The sequence below is a fragment of the Protopterus annectens genome, chromosome 6.part0 (genome assembly GCF_019279795.1).
Source record: "Protopterus annectens isolate FY-2018-M chromosome 6.part0, PAN1.0, whole genome shotgun sequence".
NCBI lineage: Eukaryota > Metazoa > Chordata > Ceratodontiformes > Protopteridae > Protopterus > Protopterus annectens.
The window spans coordinates 335,477,172-335,496,970 of record NC_056737.1 but is presented as its reverse complement, the minus strand read 5'-3'; the positions used below and the strand labels follow the sequence as shown (position 1 = coordinate 335,496,970).

At 44.7% G+C, this 19,799-nt stretch overlaps 1 protein-coding gene across 1 annotated transcript in view; it reads right to left on the bottom strand.

Moving 5' to 3' along the window:
- The window catches only part of LOC122804304 (E2F associated phosphoprotein), a 600,524-nt gene that overhangs the window by 168,617 nt on the left and 412,108 nt on the right, over positions 1 to 19,799 (bottom strand). The window contains exon 5 of the mRNA XM_044074094.1: positions 1,909 to 2,034. Coding sequence (XP_043930029.1) covers positions 1,909 to 2,034 — 126 coding nt within the window. The remainder of the gene's footprint in view (positions 1 to 1,908; positions 2,035 to 19,799) is intronic.

Below are 19,799 nucleotides of genomic sequence, written 5' to 3'. Positions count from 1 at the left end.
ATCACAAGTTAAGACTGGGTGCTTTTTTGCGATTCATGTGTACATTTAAATGTTAACATCTATAAAAAAAAATACTGCCTTGCCCTGAATTCTACTGTGTTGTTGTTGTAGCTATTCATTTTATGGATATAGTCAACTGGTTTGACTTCTGAAATCTTACTTGAAAATGTGCCATAAAACCACTCCCTTTTCCATCTCTAAACCTGTAGAGGATAACAAAAAAATATATACAAAGAGCAGAAGCCTTGTGACTAGAAAATATGGTAAGATTAATTAGTAGGCTGAAGGCAGGTTACGTATAAAGAACATTCCCCCAAGAAAGCTAGTTACGTTTTCACACCTATCTGCAATGAAGACACATTCTTTCTTTTGGAAACTTTAATAAAGTCGTTCTGCAGTTATGGAAGTCGAATACTGGTATGACACTATCTTTATAGGACAGAGGTACACAGTTTTGAACACAGAAATTATAATATTTTAAGAAGCATTGTCTGATGACATTTGTCACAATAAAGTTTGAAGTTAAAAGAAAAGGTAAATGCACCTGTTATTCATGGAGAAGCATTGTTTTTAGGGTGAGGCACCTTGTAAAGGCGTTGTCAGTATTCTGGACAAAGGCAGATAACACTACAGAAACTGGGAAATGATTGAAGGACAGTTAGCAGGTTCTAAATTTTTGTCTCCTTGTGAATGAGCACATACAAGGCTGCACATATGTTTATTCATAAACCAAGAGAATGAGTCAAAAGTAAATACTGTTCCTTACTAATGTAACTCTGTTTTCTGAAAACTAAGCAGTATGTGCCAACCATGCATCACAGCAGGTAAAATTACTCAGTCTGAGAAAAGACAATAAGAATACAATTTCTTGTGCAGAACTTGTTTTCCACTGAAAAATCATTAACCAACTGACATTAAATAAAAGCAAAACAGGTACAAGACACTAAGAAAGTTTCCCCAGTGGGATACTTAGCTTTAATGACCTCTGTTCTTCAGGCCTAAATGAAGAATTAACGGTGTAATTGACAAGTTTTCTGCATTGGCCTCACACAGAAAGAAAGAACTGAAGATGGTGCTGACTGATGACCCCTGATGCTGTGATGTTTGATAAGGAGGATGTCCGCAAACTAGGAGATGGTGAAATTTTCTAAAACCTGGATCAACCCCTGACTCCTGCAGGCAGGGATTCCCAAGATTCAATACTGCAACAGTGACTATGAAGAACATCTATGGTTATAAAACTGTCATAATCCACTCTACATGAAAATGTCTTCATACTTAAAATGTAGTATAACAAAATTGAGTCTAATAGAATTTAGCAAGATTATCTGATGTTAGCCAGTTCTTCTCTGTGGAAGGGTAGGAGACTCCAAGTCTTGGATTGCAAGGGGAGCTTGCAGTTTCACGCTGCACTGTTTACATTTGGACCTGTGTTGGAGTTGGTGGAGGGGGGGGGGGCGGTAACAATGCCTGGTGGTGCAAGTTACAAGTTCTTGTCACCTCAGGGTGGCAGAAAGGTCAAGTGATGAAGAAAGGTCCCTTTCTGGTCAGGCAACATGAGTGTGGATCCCCTATGACAAAAGACTTGGACCAGGACAGGGGTCTGGCAACAACACCTAGATAAGGAAGAGTCTACTTTGACCTACTGTACTTAAGTCTGGAATAGGCCCACTTGCTCCAAAAAGCCAAATACCAACACACAACTAATGGCAGAATGTGCAAGGCTATCACAATTTTACACTCATACAAGTGATAAGGCATGGTGTCCATCTGAAAACTACTGTTTGACAGAGGAATACTATACCCTGCTCAGTAGAAAGAACTATACTAAAAGTGGTCATGACTGTAGAGACCACTTCACATTCCGATTAATGCATTAAATCAAAGTTAACAGATTCTTTTCTTTACCTCTGACAATCGAGACACAGTGTTATCATGCATCCTGGACAGTTAAGTACTGCATCACTGGCTGGAAGTGGTTTGAGTTTTGTATGGTGCTGATTCTGTTGCTTCACTGTTGAAATTCCATGATGTCTAGAAGAAAACAACATTAAATAAAGAAGGATGCTTATCTGTTGACAAGAATTAAGTGCTGGTACAATTAAATTATAGCATCACACTGCACTGTAAACCACAACAATAAAAAGACATTTCAGAGATAAATGCAAAGAATAAAGCTGACATTCTGTGCATCTTAAAGTAGTACTTCAGTGGATACTCCAAGCAGGTGACTGTCATGAAATTCCAGACTACAAAGTATTTACTTTTAATACACATTTTGGGCTCAGAACTGATTTCAGACAACTACTTATAAATCACTTCATTAACGCTCCTGACTTGTACACCCATCATCTCATTTGAAAGAATAGTTGTGTAAAATCTTACCATAACCATAGATGTCCTTCTCTTCCATGTTGCAGTATTCTACATATGGGTTTACTCCTCTTGTCTCGCGTACGTACGGCCAGTATACAACAGATTTCAGTCCCTCTGAGGTGCATGGGATGTCTGACATGACTGGGGAAATGTGGGCCATAAAAGTGATGTCTGCATGTACCAGCCTTGAGAACTGAAAGCCCCAGTCGGAGCCAGTCTTAGTAAGGGCAATACCAGTCCAGTGCCACCCAGAAAGGGAAATGCAACCTAACAGGAAAGGAAGGAGGATGGAAAGGAAGAAGAGAAGGCCATCTATGGTTATGGTAAGAGTTTACACAACTTTTCTATGTCCTTCTGTTCCAGTGTTGCCATATTCTACATATGGGCGAGTGCCAAAGCTCACTGCGACTGGGGAGGTGGTCTAGAGGCAGACTCCAGGAATCTGTGAAGGATAGCCTTGGCAAACCCTGCCCTGGATATAGAGATGTGGTCTAGTTTGTAGTGTTTGGTGAAGGTGTGAAATGAAGACCAAGTAGCTGCCTCTAGAATAGTGGAGGTATCCAGGCCCTTAAAGAAGGCTCCTGAAGAGGCCATAGCTCTGGTGGAGTGTGCTTTAACTGCACCTTGCAGAGATTTACCATAGAGTTGGTAGCAGAAGGTGATGGCCTTGGAGATCCAGGCAGAGATGGTCTGTTTGGACACTGCCTTTCCCAGGCCTCTAGGGTGGGTGGAAAAATATGAAAAGCTGGTCAGCCTGTCTGATGGACTTGTTTTTTTGCAGATAAAATCTGAGTTGTAGGTGCACATCTAGGGAGTGCAGTACTCTCTCACTGTCCCCCTGTGGGCTGGGGAATAAGGCAGGTAGGTGTATGGCCTGGTTAAGGGACAGGTAATTCACCACCTTGGGCATGAAGGATGGGTAAGTTCTTAAGGTCCCTCTGTCCTTGTGGAACACTAAAAAAGGAGGAATAGCCATAAAGGCTTGTAGCTCTGATAATCTTCTGGCTGAGGTCAAGGCCACTAGCAGTACAATTTTCCAAGTGTAATGTTTTAGAGAAGCTTTGTCTGTTGGTTCAAAGGGAGACAGCGTAAGCTTTTCAAGAACATAGTTAAGATCCCAAGGAGGAGGAGGGGATGGTTTCCTAGGAGGTCTGAGGTGAAGTACCCCCTTAAGGAAGAGCTTAGAAGGAAGTCTGGATGCTAGCGGGAAATCCATAGGAAGGCATGCTGAAATTGCAGACAGATATACTTTCATGGAAGAATAAGCCAAACCAGTCTGCAGTAGCTCACATAGGTAAGAGAGGACTACAGGGGGTTCACTAGAAAATTGGTCCAGCTGTCTTTTGTGACACCATAAAGTGAATATTTTCCACTTCGAAAGGTAGGATTTTCTAGTATTTGGATTCCTGGTCTCCTACAGGACATTGAGCATGTCCTCGTTGTATAGGTGTCTGAAGGGGATCAGAATCATATCAGCCACAGGGTGAGGTGCAGAAAGCTGCCACTGTGGGTGAATCTGTGATTGTGTTGTGTGAGAAAGTCCACTCCAGCAGGTAACTTGTGGTGATTGCCCTTGTACAATTGTAGAAGTAGGGGGAACCAATGCTGTCTGGGCCAGTAGGGAGTCACCAACAAGACTGTTGGAGTGTCCTGATGGATTTTCAGCAGGACCTTCTGAACAAGTGGGAAGGGGGGGAAGGCATATAGATACTTTCCCTTCCAGGAGATTGAGAAGGCATCTTTTGCCACTGCGTGCAGGTCTGGTATCCTGGTGCAAAAGCCAGGAAGCTGCCTGTTGATGGGGGAGACAAACAGGTCTATTTGAGGTGTACCCCACCTGTGGACCAGATCCAAGAAGACATCTCTGTGAATCATCCATTCATAGTTGTTTGTGATGGTTCTGCTCATAGTCTGCCTGGGAGTTGTGGAGAGAGGAAATGTAGGCTGCCTGCACAGTAATTCCCTGTGAGGTGGCTAGTTCCCATACCAGAAGGGCTAGTCTGCACAGAAGGTAAGACTTGGTCCCTCCCTGCTTGTTGAGATACCATAGCACGGTGGTGGTGTCTGTGTAAATCTTCAAGGGACCATGCTGGTGAAAAGGTAGAAACACCCAAAGAGCCAGAAGAATTGCCCTCATCTCACAAAGACTGATGTATTCTAGGTTGTGAGGTTTTGGCCACAAGCCCTGAACCCTTTGATGGCCCAGAGTTGCTCCCCAGCCAAAGTCTGAGGCGTCTGTGTGCATGACCAGTGTAGTTGGAGGGGAAGACCTGGACTGTGGTTCACTTGTGCTAACCACCACTGTATTTCCTTTTTCAGGCAAGACAGAAGGGGCACCCTGTGCTCCAGAGGATGGGAATGCTGTGTCCAGACTGACCTAAGATACCATTGTAACTTTCTCATATGCAATCTTGCCAAAGGTAGCATGAAGATGGTGGCTGCCATGTAGCCCAAGAGTCTGAGGAACTCCCTTGATGTCAATTCTGTAAATTGGAGGACCAGAAGTAGATGCTCTGTTAATGTTTCTACCTTTTGTAGTGGTAGGTATGCTTCCCTGAGGTCTGAGCGTATTCTGCACCCAAGGAAGACAATGTCTTGGGTTGGCTGGAGATGCGATTTTGGGAAGTTTAACTGAAATCCCAGGGACTGTAGAAGAGAGACTACAATTTGAATGTGTAGCTCGAGGGTCTCCTTGCTGTTTGCCTGGATCAACATGTCATCCAGGTAAGGAATATCTGTATTCCCTTTGTGCAGCAATAAGCAATCACTGGTGCCAAACATTTTGTGAAGACTGTGGGCGCAATATAAAGCCCAAACAGCAAGGCAGAGAACTGTAAGTGAGAAGAGCCCACTAAGAACTTCAGGTATTTCTGTAAGCTGGTTTTATGGGGATGTGAAGATAAGCATCCTTTATATCTAACAGGGGAGCAAGAGAGGAAAGAGGGCTGGATAGGGGTAACATCTTGAAGGTAGGGACCTTCAGGAATAGGTTGAGATGGGAGAGGTCTAGAATAGGTCTCCAGGGTCCATCTTTCCTGGGGACCAGAATGATCATGGAGTAGAAACCTCTTCCTTTTGCAACTGAGGAAATGATTCAATGGTGCCCTAAGCCAGCAGAGTTTGCAGCACCAGTTGCATGAGGTGCAACTGTTGTGTACGTGGGTGTGGGGTGTCCTTTCATTTTGGAGTAGAGAGCCAAGACATGAAATAACCACTCTGGAGAATTGACAGGATCCATTTGCATGAAGCGATGTTAGTCCACACAGGGAGGCAGTATCAGAGGCGGGTAGACAGAGGTAAGGAAGGGGGGGGGGGCAAGGAAGGCAGGCAGCAGATGATACCTGCCCTATCTTGAAAAGGCAGTCTCTGATTAGAGGCGGAAGATGCTCTAGCTGGAGGGGGTTGTTTACTTGTAGGCTTCCAAGGCTTTGAAGGAGCAACAGAACGAGAGTGCTTCCTTATGAACTGGGTTTTAGCAGGATAGTTTCTTTGAAATTTTGGTATGGGGAGACCAGCAAGTGTTTAAGGTCCTGCATTTCTTTACCCTGTTGCTGCAATGATTTGAAAAGGTCTGCTACTTTAGAACCAAACAATTATGCATTGTCCAGGGGTGCATCCATAAGCTTTGCCCTAAAATCATCAGGCAGGGGTTGGAAGCGAAGCCAAGAGTATCTACGTAAGACAGATGCTGATGCTGCTGACCTGGCTGAAGATTCATTCAGCAGCATTACAACTGCACTTTACAGCGTGCCTGGTAACTTGGGAAGGGAGGGCCAGGAGAGAGGACAGCGAGGCTTTGGCAGAGCAATCAGGGATATCAGCCAATTCTTTGATGGCGGACTCCAGGAGGGATAGAGCAAACCTGGCCATGTGTGTCTGGTAGTTGGTTGCCCTGAAGGACAAGGTAGCAGAGGTACAGATCTTTTTACCCAGACATTCCATTGTTTTGCTGTCTTTGTCAGCAGGGAGAATGGTGGTAGTGGGTAAAAGCTTAGAAGCCTTGTCCGTAGATATAGAGATTGTGGCTGGGTCAGCAAGTGGGCACTTAAGCAGATGCTTAACAGTTTCAGGCACCTTATAAAGTCTGTCAGGTCTGCATGGAGCAGGTGGTTAGGAATCTGGATTAAGAGATGCTGAGGAAAAGACAACTAGGAAAGCAGGAAGGATAGGTGGAACAGCAGATGAGCTTGAGGAATCCATCTGAATGAGATCATAATATCTTTTTTTGGACCTCAGTCATTTCAGAGGATTCCCACTTGAAAGGATCCTTCATTTTGAAGATAGTTTCCCCAAAGGTTAAGTCCTCAGCAGGGGAGTCAGGATCGTCTGATTCTTCCTCTGGGGAGCCTTTCCCCAAGGGGGAAGAAATCTGGGCGGTGTAAGATAAAGATTCCTCAGAGGAGGAATCAGAAAAGTCCTCCTCTTCCCTCGTGTTATGATCTGAGGTCTGAGGCCTAGAGCTCAGGAGTGGTGGGGATATGTTTGCACTCACAGTAGAGTAAGGCCATGAAAGCTTTAAATAGGCTTAGACTGAAAACCTGCAAATCAGGCATGCTTTCAGAAGAGGGAGAGATATGCTTTCTTTTGTCTTTCTTTTTAAGGGGCCTAGCAGGCATCTCTAGAATCTGGAGACTGTAAAGGACCAGAGGGATCAGATGGGCCTTCTGAAAATGTTGCTTCCCCCCCTGGTATCGGAGACCGATGTTGGTAAAGCCTCAATGGACATGCTCTCACTGATGGATTGTACGGCATCCATGGAGGTACCCGCTATATCTATTGTGGTGGATCCAGATCCGGATCTCTCTACCAGGCCAAGGTCAGCCATAGGCTGAGGATCAGATGGCAGAGGTCCAGAGGAAGAGGTAGGCCGTAAGGTCTTGGCCTTCTTTTTTGGCAGTTCTGAAGGAACATCGGAGGAGCCCTCCATCCCTAATGCAATTTGCTTAAGGCGTTGGTCTTCCAAGTAAAGGTTTAAAGCATGCAGGCGGCTACATAGGGTCTTGGGTACAAACGCCTGACAAATGGGGCAGGCCTTGTACACGTGCGACTGTCCCAAGCAGAAAAGACACTGATCATGGGCATCCTTGTGGGGAATCTGCCGGCTGCACTTAAACTTACCCTTTCTGGATTACATGAGTAGGCAATACAAGTAAAAAGAAAGGAATAAGAGAGTCCCCAATGGAGTACTTATCTTAATTCTTTGAATCCAACGTCAGCGGTAGCAGGGACACCTGGTGTATGACTGGCGGCTGAGAAGTTCTGTGGGCTGATGTGTACAGATTTCACTTTTATGGCCCACTTTCCCGCAGCCACGTCAGATGTCCCACGCACCTCAGAGGGACTGAAAACTTTGTATACTAACCATACATACATGAGACAAGAGGATTAAACCCATATGTAGAATACTGCAACACTGGAATAGAGGGACATCATTCATCTCTACAGAGATGTTAAGTTTTGTGGTTACCTACATTAGAAGGCCAATGTACAGACAGAAATTGGGTGATGAAGTGGTCAACTAGCAGCAGTTCTATGTTTTCTGCATTTCTCTGCAGTAAATTCATACAAGCCAGTGTACGATGCAGAATAGCATCTCCAAACTTACACAAATTAGCAGCATCAGCAGGACAATGCTGTTGGGCATGTACTCTGCTATAGTGGAAGGTCATCTAACTTCTAGGACTAATGTCCAGCAAGGAGCACTCCTTCAGCAAGGGAAACCCCACACTCACTTCCTGAGGAAGCCTTCCGGCATGTGAGTCATTAGCTGAAAGCATGTCAATGTTTAAGCGAGCAGATACCTTGCTTCTGCATGAGGTGACTAGTGAGACAATATTTGAGTACCAGGTGATGTCACTGAAACTTTATGGACATTTGGTCAGCTTGGTGGGGGGGTGGGGGTGGAAAAGAGTTTCAAACAGGGAAGAAGGAAGCATGCTATAAACTAAGCTGGTACATGTGCTGGCCAGATCAGAGAATTCAAGAAAGTACAGCTGCGTGTAAAGTAGTTACCATAACAAAAGATCTTTGAGTAAATATTATTGTAACAGCAAATCATGTTTCAGGTTATACACTTTATATAGGTTTCTGTCCTAATCAGAATTTTTATAATTTGTTCTCATTTTTCAGTGAAAGCCTGTGCTATCCTTACATCAGCATTTCCTGGAACCTAGACTGATACATGAGGCACTGATATACAGCCAGCACTGCTCAAATCCCTCCTAGCCCCACAGGGAATTGTGATTGTGACAAGTTACTGTGCTAAGTATAGAATAATATTACAATAATAAAGCAACTGCGTAGTAAACTACGTAAGAATTATAATAAAATAATATTAAGTTTCCTAAGGAAATAGAGAGAAGATAACTTTACATTAAAGTGAACTAACTGTAACAGGGACTACTAAATACAGATTTGTACTATCTTCTTCATATTATACAGTCTTCTTCAGGGATGTTTAATGCATCAGTAAATCACAATACTTCGGTAGGTGCTGAAGCTGTGTTATAACACCCCTGGAAGCTGGTGAGTTACAGACTTCTCTGCAACACAGTTGTGCCAAAGCCTGTCATACCACTGTACTGTACATCCAACTTGCAATACTGTACAAAGGTGTGCACAGTACTCCATGTGATAAAAAGTTCTAAAATTTACTGTGCAGAAACACTTCTGACCAGTTGGCATAATGGTTAAGGTCTTTGCTTCCCATGCACAAGGTCTAAATTTGATCTTGACCTCCAGTCAATGCCTGTTTCGAGTAAGCATGTTCTCCCTGTATCTCTGTGGGTTTCCTCCCTCCTTCGGGGGAGAAAATAAATAAAACATGTTGGGCGTTTCCACCCCAAACTCACCAAAGAACGGAGCTGTGGGCAGCAGCACAATCTCTCCATGGTGGGGAAGAGTTGCATAAACCAACCGCTTTGGGAATCCACTGTGGTGTGTAGTATCCTCATGACAGAAAAGCCACAGATCACAGACTGGGCACCAGTGTAAAATATGGCATTAGGTGATTTGGTTGTGCTGACTAATGTTGCCAAAATGGGCATGGGTATTTGCCAGTGATAAGTGGGTTGAGGACCTGGCCTACTCTGACCTACACCAGAGACCTATACTAATGGTGGGAGGGGTGTATGTGCCCCAAATGGCCAATGTGTCCCTGCCATAAAGCCCAGCAGCCCTGGGTCAATAAGCTAGAGGTTTGGGTTACCTAGGATAGCTCTGTTGAGTGAAAATTGGATGTAAAACCAAGGGGCTGGGTGGCCTTCCTCAGTCCACCAGAGTCGGTTATGAATTAAGAATTGCTGCACTCAATGTAGGTTCACTGACAGGATGCAGCTTAGAAGTCAATGACATAATGGTAAGAAAGAGGCTGGACATCCTATGTATCCAGGAGACAAAATGGAAGGGCAGTGCAGCAAAGCCACCTGGCTTCGGATCCAAAGCTTACTCCTCAGGAGCTGGCGACCAGGCTAGAAATGGGGTGTGAATTGTGGTAAGGGAGAGGGTTCAGAAGACTGTGAGAGATGTAATCAGAATTAATGACAGACTCATGACAATTAAACTCCAGCCTACTAATAGGGCAGTAATCACAATCTTAGCCAATGCCCCACAACAAGGTTGTGATAGTGAGGAAAAGAGTATATTTAGACAGTAGCTGCAAGATCTACTAGGTAAAAAGTACAGTTTTGTACCTACCATAAATGTAGATGTCCGATAGGAATGCATCTGCAGTCCTTACAAATGGGTTGTCCTGTCGTCAGGCAGCCCTTCGGTCGGCCGGATTCCAAAGTCTGGGTCTGGCCTCGGCTGGTGTCGCACTTCACCCGACGTCATAGCTGCAGTTATTCGGGTATAAAGGCATCAGCCGACGCCATTTTCCTCAGTGTTTCTTGCCCCAGATGCCAGGTGCCCTCTAGGAAGGCTAAATTTGGATAAATGCAAATGATTCCAAATAGTAGAGAGCAAACAAAAAATAAGCATGTATGTACATATATACAAACAAATACACCATAATAGATTCCCCCAGCTAGCTATAAGAGGGGCAAATACCCTAGGAGTACCACAGAGGGAAGGAGGGTGGGTAATCCTGACTGCAGATGCATTCCTATCGGACATCTACATTTATGGTAGGTACAAAACTGTACTATGTCCTTCAAGGATGCATCTGCAGTCCTTACAAATGGGTAGAATACCATAGCCAAACTGGGGGAGGAGGAGAAATGAAATTATGGTGTAGTTAAGATCCCTTGCAAAACAGCAGTGGCAAAACCTGCTCGGGATCTAGAGTATAAAGGTAAATTATAATGCTTGGCAAATGTATGCACGGAGCTCCAAGTAGCAGCCTCTAAAATGTCTTTGGTAGCCACTCCTCGTAGAAAAGCTGTGGTAGCGGCTGTAGCCCTTGTAGAGAGTGAGGCCTGATGTTTTCTGGAGTTTTCTTTCCATGGTAGGAGTAACAAAATATAATGCAATTTCCTATCCACTTAGAGATTGTCTGTTTTGAAATTGCTTTTCCTTCCATTCCTGTTGCATATGCTACCAGTAGCTGGTCAGTTTTTCTATTGCCCTTGGTCCTGTCCAGGTAGTAGCGTAATTGTCTATGTACATCCAAGGTATGCAACAGTATTTCTCCCCTGTTCTGTGGATTGGGGAAGAATGTAGGTAGGTGGATAGCCTGATTTAAAGATACTCTGGAGACCACCTTAGGCATAAAAGTAGGATTTGTTCTCATGGACACTCTATCTTGATGGAAGATCAGGAAGGGCTGTACTGCCATTAATGCCTGTAGCTCAGATACCCTTCTTGCTGAAGTGATTGCCAGCAGGAAAGCAGTTTTCCATGATAAGTATTGTAATTCTGCTGTTGCTGCTGGTTCGAAAGGAGGGAGTGCCAATTTTTCTAGCACAAAGTTCAAGTCCCATGCTGGCAATGGTGGCTTCCTAGGTGGTTTTACATTTTTAATTCCTCTCAGAAACTGCCTGAGCAGAGGATGTGAGAAGACTGGAGGATCCAAGTCGTATTCTGCTGAAATAGCTGATGCATGAATCTTAATGGAAGAATAGGACAGGCCTTTATGGAAGAGCTCTGCCAAGTATTCCAGGATGTTGGCTATGTTTACCAGTGACACATCTTCTCCTTTTGCAGTACTCCAAATGAGATATCTCTTCCATTTTGCTGAATAATTTTTCCTTGTTGAGGGTCTGCGAGCCTCCAAGATAATGTCTTTAACCCTTTGGGATAAATTTGGGTTAATTGGTCTTATGCAATGTTCCAGGCAGTCAGCTGCAGTGTTTTCAGGTTTGGATGCAGGGTGTTGTAGTTGTTCTGTGTTAACAGCAAGGGAACTAGGGGTAGGGGCCATATTTGTTCCCGAGACATGCTCCTCAGTAATGGGTACCAATGTTGTCTTGGCCAGTCTGGAGCTATCAGAATGATCTTTGGACGGTCCTCTTTGATCTTCAATAGCACCTTGTGCATCAAAGGAAGTGGTGGGAATGCATATGCTGTCAGGTTTTTCCAACTGAAAGATAGGGAGTCCACCTTCCAAGCAAGTGGGTGGTAAGTCCTTGTGCAGAATTTCTTTAGTTGGTGATTGCGTGGGGATGCAAATAAGTCTATTTCTGGGAGTCCCCATTTTCTTGTAATGGTTTTGAAGATGTCCAGATGCAGCATCCATTCATGGGCATCCGTGGTAGTTCTGCTTAATATGTCTGCTAGAATGTTTTCTTTTCCTGGTACAAAAATTGCTTGTAACTGAATGTTGTAGCTCAGGGCCACATTCCAGAGGTCCATTGCCATACGGCATAGAGGGTACGAATGTGTGCCTCCCTGTTTGTTGATGTAACACATAACTGTGGTGTTGTCTGTTCTTATCATCAGTTGACCTTGTCGAAGAAATGGTCTGAATGTCTGAATTGCCAGTTTTACTGCCAGCATTTCCTTTTGATTTATGTGTAGGCGCAGCTGGTCTTGAGTCCATAAACCTTGTATGCACTTGTCCAGCATGTGGGCCCCCCAACCGAGGTCTGAGGCGTCCGTTGTGATGGTTTGGCTTGGTTGAATATTGTGGAAGGGCAATCCTTTGTTTGATTGACAGGCCTGAGCCCACCATTGGAATTCTTGCTTCAGGCATGGAATTATTGGAATTTGGGTTTCTAGGCTGTGCTTGTGTTGAGACCATAAATTCCTTAGGTACCACTGTAACTTTCTCATATGCAGTCTGGCATGTGGAACCAATATTATGCAGGATGCCATGAAGCCCAAGGCCTGCAGGACCTTTCTTGCTGTTAGATGGTTCTGCTTTGTTAATGCCAAGAAGTAGAGAGGGAGTTGCTCCTGTTTTTCTACTGTTAGGAATGCCATTTGTTCCGATGTGTCCAGCTCTGCACCCAAGAAGGTTATCCTTTGGGATGGTATCAGCCTTGACTTTTTTATATTGACTGTATATCCCAGGGCTTGTAGTAGGTAAATGACCCTTTTCAAGTCTTCTGCTAGCTTGTTTTTGTTGTCCGCTTGTATCAGGCAGTCGTCCAGGTAAGGGTAGATTTGGATTCCCTGAAGCCTGCAATGAGCAATTACTGATGCCAGGCATTTCGTGAACACTCTGGGCGCAGTAGATAAGCCAAAGGGCAATGCTGAGAATTAATAATGCTCTGATCCTGCAAGAAATCTGAGGTATCTTCTGCAATTTGGTCGTATGGGGACGTGCAGGTATGCCTCCTTGAGATCTAGAGTTACCAGCCAAGACTCCTTGCCCAGCATGGGAAGAAGCTGCTGTAGGGTCAGCATTTTGAATTTTGGAACAATGAGGAATGTGTTTAAAGCGGACAGGTCGAGAATAGGTCTCCATTTGCTTTCTTTTCTTGGTACCAGGAAGAGTCTGGAGTAAAATCCCTGTCCTTGCTCCATAGATGGTACCTTTTCCACAGCTCTCATCCTTAATAATTGAGTTATTTGTTTTAGAGCTTCTGCCTTTTGATTTGGAGGTAGGTTTGGCATTCCTCTCTTCCCTGGTAGAGTATGGAAGTGAAACCTGTAACCTTGGTCTATTGTCTGCAAAATCCACTTGTCTCTTGTGATGTAATGCCAGTTTACTGAAAATAAAGCTAGCTTCCCGCCTAAGGGTGCTTCTAGTTGTTCCCTGGAAGGCGGTGCCAGAGCCAAGTCACTGTGATTGTCCTGTAGTAGTGGTGGTGGCTGTGTCTGTGGCTGTACCGCTGGTTGTTACCCTGCCACTGGCGTCCCTGTAGGCACCCCTGGATTGGCTTCTGCCTCTTGAACGCCTATTCCTGCCTCTCTGAGCTCTGGAGGAGTCTGGAAAGGACCAATTCTTGGAGGGCCAATTCCTGCTAAACCTTGGAGGTTGGACCTGTAAGAAATCTTTCACTGTTTGGACAGATTTTGCCTTCTCTTCCATCTTCTTCAGCACCTGTTGTGCAGGAGAGCCAAACAAATTGATCTTGTCCATGGGAGCATCTAATAGTTTTGATATGACATGGTCTGGTAAGGCCTGCTCTTTTAACCATGCATGCCTTCTGATAACTGTGCCAGTCATGGCTGATCTAAAGGAAGCCTCCAGTGCATCATAGCCGCATTTTAAGGAATGGTTACTGACTTGCTGAATGTTATGTACCATTTCCTGAACAGATTTTTTGTCTAATGGTTCATCAGAGGACAACTTTTTGGTTAACTGGTCTAGCATAAATTCTTGATACTGGATCATGTGGAATTGACAGTTCAAGGCCCTAGCTGAAAGAGTAGCAGAAGTGTAAACTTTTTTGCCCCATCTCTCTAAGGACCTGGATTCCCTTTCAGAGGGGAGGGGGTTTTTGGCAGAGGTAGCTGCTACAGCCTTAGGTCCCTGGGAGATAGTCTCGGGATCTGCAAAAGGAGCCTTATACAAATGGTAATGCGTGTCCGGGACCCTGTAGTACCTATCGGGCTTAGCAGGGGCCGGAGGTAGTGAATCAGGAGCAGTACAAGCATCATTAAATGCATCATCTACAACAGAAAGAACTGGAGGTATGGCTAAAGGCCTATGTTGTGGTAAATGCAGAAAAGTTCTAAGCCTTTTTCTAGAGTCTGAAAAATCCTGGCCCTGCCACTGAAATTGTTCCCTCATAGCATGCAAGGTTTCCCCAAAGGAAAATTCCTCAGGCGGAGAGGCAGAAGAGATGGACTCTTCAGCATCAGAGTCTTCATAAGGGGAGAAAGGAGCCTCTGGAGGGTTTGTATTATCTGAATCATCAGAGGAATCATCTGTAGAAACTGGCTCAGGGGGCTCTGCTCTAGGCCTCTTCTCTGGAGGTGGGTGAGAGGCCCTGTCTGGGTGAGGTTGGGATCCCCGGATTAAAGAAATGAGATCCTCTGCTAGACTAAGCATTTGTGAACTAGAGCTAGGCCTGTGAGAGGGGGTCTTAGCAGGCACAGATTTAGTAGCTTTAGCTGCTTTAGCCCTGGCAAAGGCCTTAATGGACATGGTTGCAGGTGGCCTAGCAGCTCCATGTGCAGGGGTTGAAATATCCAAGGGGATAGTGTCAGATAATTCCTGAGAAACTGCAAGAGCAGGTGGGATTTCAGAAGCCGATTCCACCAGGTTGGAAGAGGCCTCGATAGGAGGTAAGTTTTCAGCTGAAGGAAGAACCGCTAGCTCGGTTTCAGCCGAAACCGAGACACTCGCGGTTGGCTTAAACGCGGTTTCGGCAGAAACCGCGGACCGCGAGTGTCGGTCCTTTTCCTTGCGCTTTTTAGATATTTGCGTAGTCGGAGGATCCGACGGCATAATGTAAGCAAAATCGGAGCCGAAAAACTCAGCAAATTCCAACCGACGTCTAAGCGTCCGTCGGTTAAAAGAAGCACAGGCTAGACAAGCTGCTACGTCGTGGTCTGGGCCTAAACAAGGTAAGCAGTAAGAGTGGAAATCTTTATGAGGTATTTGTTTCCCACAAGTTAAACAGTTATTCACTTTTTCTGACATCGGCTGAGGCAAGAAAGAGTCCCCAACGGGGTACTTAGCTTTTTAGAAGTCTTCGGTAGTAGTAGAAGTATTCGGTAGTAGTAATCTCTGGTTCTGACCAACCGGCACTTGCGAACAGCTTCTGCTTCGGGCGCCACGCGGCAAGAAAGACTCAGGAAAATAGCGTCGGCTGATGCCTTTATACCCGAATAACTGCAGCTATGACGTCGGGTGAAGTGCGACACCAGCCGAGGCCAGACCCAGACTTTGGAATCCGGCCGACCGAAGGGCTGCCTGACGACAGGACAACCCATTTGTAAGGACTGCAGATGCATCCTTGAAGGACATCAGGATAACATGAACTGGTGTTGATAGTGGGTGACCTGAACGCACATATCAGGGCAGACAAAACAGGATACAAGGACTGCCTGGGTCCATATGGATTGGGCAAAGGAGAGGCCATTCTGGACTTCTGTCTGGCAAATTACTTTAAAGAAGCCAACACATGGTTCAGAAAGTGAGACAGTCACAAGATCACGTACATAGCCAACATGCAACTCGGGTAGACTTTCTCCTAGTAAGAAAATAGCACTGGGGTAGAATCAGTGACTGCAAAACCATCCCCAGTGAAACAGATGGCCAACAGCATAAACTACTGGCTGCCAGAATCCACTGCAAGCAGTGGTTGGAAAACTCTCTCAAGTCAACAGAGTCCGGGCTGAAGACCTGGAAATTGAATGGGGGGAAAGTGCAACAGTTTAATGAATTATTCACGGCTCTAGCACTTTAAGAAAGTACAGTTGTGTACACTTACCATAAATGTAGATGTTAGAGTGTATTCACTGTTGCAGTCATCACATTTGGGTAATCTGCTGGCAGGTTGCCCTCAGTCGGCCAATAACAAAGTCTTGGGTCCTGCGTCGGGTGCTGTCTCCTCTTCCATGACGTCAGGTCGTCAGGGGTATAAAACATGCAGCCGACGCCATTTTATTCAGTTTTTCTTGCCCCAGATGTCAGGTGCCCCCCAAATGGGAAGCAAAAATATATATATAAATAAACAGTAAATATACAGATGCACTTTTAGAAACATAAACTTTACCTTCAACTAAAAGCAAATACACCACAAAGGCTTTTGAGTATAGTGAAAGAAAGAAAAGGTATAGAAAGGGGGATGGCAGGTGGGTAACCCGGACTGCAACAGTGAATACACTCGAACATCTACATTTATGGTAAGTGTACACAACTGTACTATGGTTCTTCATGTTTCACTGTTGCAGTCATTACATTTGGGTAGAATCCCAAAACTATGGATGGGAGGATGGAACTAAGCAGCATTAGGAGTGGCTATAAGGCCCTGCAGGACTGCATTGGCAAAGCCTGCCCTGGATTTGGAGAACAGAGGTAAATGATAATGCTTTGTGAAGGTATGAACAGAGCTCCAAGTAGCAGCTTCTAGAATGTCTTTGGTTGGAACCCCTCTGAGAAAAGCTGCTGAAGTAGAGGCAGCCCTGGTGGAATGTGATCTGATCCCCTTGGGCACAGGCTTACCATTGTACAAATAGCAGAAACGAATGCAGTGGCTTATCCACTTAGAAATGGTCTGCTTTGATATAGCCTTCCCCTCTGACCCTGCAGCAAATGCCACCAGTAGTTGCTCAGATTTTCTTAGAGATTTGGTCTGGTTTAAGCAGAATTTTAGTTGTCTGTGTACATCCAATGAATACAGAATCCGCTCCCCCTTGTTCTGCGGATTTGGGTAAAATGTTGGCAGATGAATGGTCTGGTTAAGAGCCACACCGGATACCACCTTAGGCATAAAAGAAGGACTGGTCCTGAGGGACACCCTGTCTGGGTAAATTATAATAAAAGGCTCCACTGCCATGAGAGCCTGTAGTTCTGAAACCATTCTTGCTGAAGTGACTGCCAAGAGAAAAGCTGTTTTCCAGGATAGAAATTTTATATCAACAGTAGCTGCTGGTTCAAAAGGAGGAAGGGTGAGTTTTTCCAGCACAAAATTGAGGTCCCATGCAGGAACTGGTGATCTTCTGGGAGGCCTTAAATTTTGGCTCCTCTAAGATACTGTTTAAGCAGAGGATGAGAAAAGAGGGGAGGCTCTGTGTTGTAATGAGCCGAGATGGCAGAGGCATGGATTTTTATTGAAGAAAAATATAGGCCCTTATCAAGCATCTCAGTCAAATATTGTAAAATCTAAGGAATACTGGGCTTTGCTGTGTCTATTCATTGTGCTTGGTTCCAATCACAGAATCTCTTCCATTTATCAGCATAAGATTTTTCTAGTACTAGGCCTTCTGGCTTCCAAAATGACATCCATCACAGATTTACTGAGAGGTATTAGCCTTGCTGCAAGATTCAGAGTTTGGAGCCGAGTGTGCAGAATTTGATAGTTCTGCTGAGACAGTAGATGAGGTAATTGAGGCAAGTACCATGGAGGAAGGTGAGACATATTCCTTAGAAGGGGGTACCAGTGCTGGCGAGGCCAGTCCGGAGCAATTAGGATAATTTTTGGTTTCTCCTGTCTGACTTTTAGTAAGACCTTGGAGAGTAGAAGCAGTGGGGGAAAGGCATAGACTGATAAGGTTTTTCCAGCTGAAGGATAGGGCACCCACTTTCCATGCTTTTTTGTGATGCATTCTTGTGCAGAATTTGTCCAACTGATAATTTTGGGGAGAGGCAAATAGATCTATGTCTGGGCTCCCCCATTTCTGTGTTAACATGCCGAAGTTTGTGGATCCAGTTTGCATTTGTGCAGGTCCATAAGATTCCTGCTTAGGTCGTCTGCCAGAGTATTTTGCTTTCCTGGCAGGAATTGAGCTTAAAGATGTATTTGGTAAGTCAAGGCTGTGTTACACAAGGCCATGGCTAGTCTGCAAAGGGGGTAGGAATGTGTGCCCCCCTGCTTGTTTATGTACCACATAACTGTGGTGTTGTCCGTCTTTATCAGTAGTTGTCGTGGACGTGTTCAAAATCGATAAGTCCAGTATTGGAAGCCAGGAATTGGCTTTTCTGGGTACCAGGAAAAGTCGAGTAAAATTCCTTGTCCTTTTTCCTTTTCTGGTATTGGTTGAATGGCCTCTGTCCACTGGTTTTGTGGCAGATCCAGCCCATCCGTTTGGAATTGGCAAAGTATTGAAATGAAATCTGTACCCCTGGGATACTATGTTTAATACCTACTTGTCCTGGGTAATTAACTACCAATTTTGAGCATGAAGTTCTAATTTTCCCCCCAAGGGGGCTGCCAAAAGATAAGTGCTTGGTGATGGTAGAGGAAAGTAATTGAGACTGCTTACTGTAGGGTAGTGCTTTGTTTCCTCCAGATTTGGAGGTGGAGGCACCCCATTGCTTTGACCTGTAAGAACCCTGTGATTGGTATCTGGAGCCTTTTGAGTGGCTGGATTTGCCCTGTGTGGCTCTGTTAGACACAGGAAAAGACCAATTTTTAGTAGGCCAATGCCTACTGAACCTGGGAGGCTGCACGTGCAAGAAATCTTTTACAGTTTGCATAGATTTAGCTTTGTCTTCCATTTTCTTGAAAACCTCTTCTGTCTTATTACCAAACAGAGTATCATGCTGCAAACGGGCATAAAACAATTTAACTTTAACATGATCAGGCAGATTTTGCTCCTTGAGCCAGGCATGCCTTCTAATCACAGATCCAGTAACAGCAGCCCTACAAGAGGCCCCCAAGAAATCAAAACCACATTGCAAAGTATGCTTTCCAACCTGTTCTACTGAATGCAATAATTCCTGTAACTCCATTTTCCAAACAATCAGAAATCAACATAATTTTCTGTTTCAGTAAGCCCATAACATGCTGTTGATATTTAAGCATATGAAACTGGCAGTTTAAAGCCCTGATTGCCAAGGTTGCAGATGTATAAACCTTCTTACCCCATCTATCCAGCGCCCTGGAATCTCTATCAGAAGGGGTAGGATTTTTGGCTGTAGAGGCCTTTACACCTTTGGGACCCTGAGAAATAGTTTCAGGACCAGCAGCAGGATGTTTGAAAAGAAATTTGAGGGAATCAGGACCCCTGTAATATCTGTCTGGCTTACTAGGAGCCGGAGGCAGGGAATCAGGAGGCATGCTTGATTCTGAGAACACATCATCTACAATGTCTAATACAGGAGGTATTGCCAAAGGCCTATGCTGAGGAAGAAGAAGGAAATCCCTAAGCCTCTTTTTTGATTCAGAGAAGTCCTGACTCTCCCAGTGAAAATGTTCCCTTAAAGTATGCAAAGTCTCTCCAAAAGAGTAATCCTCAGGAGGAGATGCAGATGGGATGGATTCCTCTGCATCAGAATCCTCATAGGGTGGAATAGAAAATTCCTGATCAGAAGAGGAAGAAGAAGAAATGGAAACCTGATCTGAAGATTCATAATCAGTACCTTGCCTAGGCCTCTTAGCAGGGGGGGAGGGGTTTGGGAACCCCTGATCAAGGTAATTAAA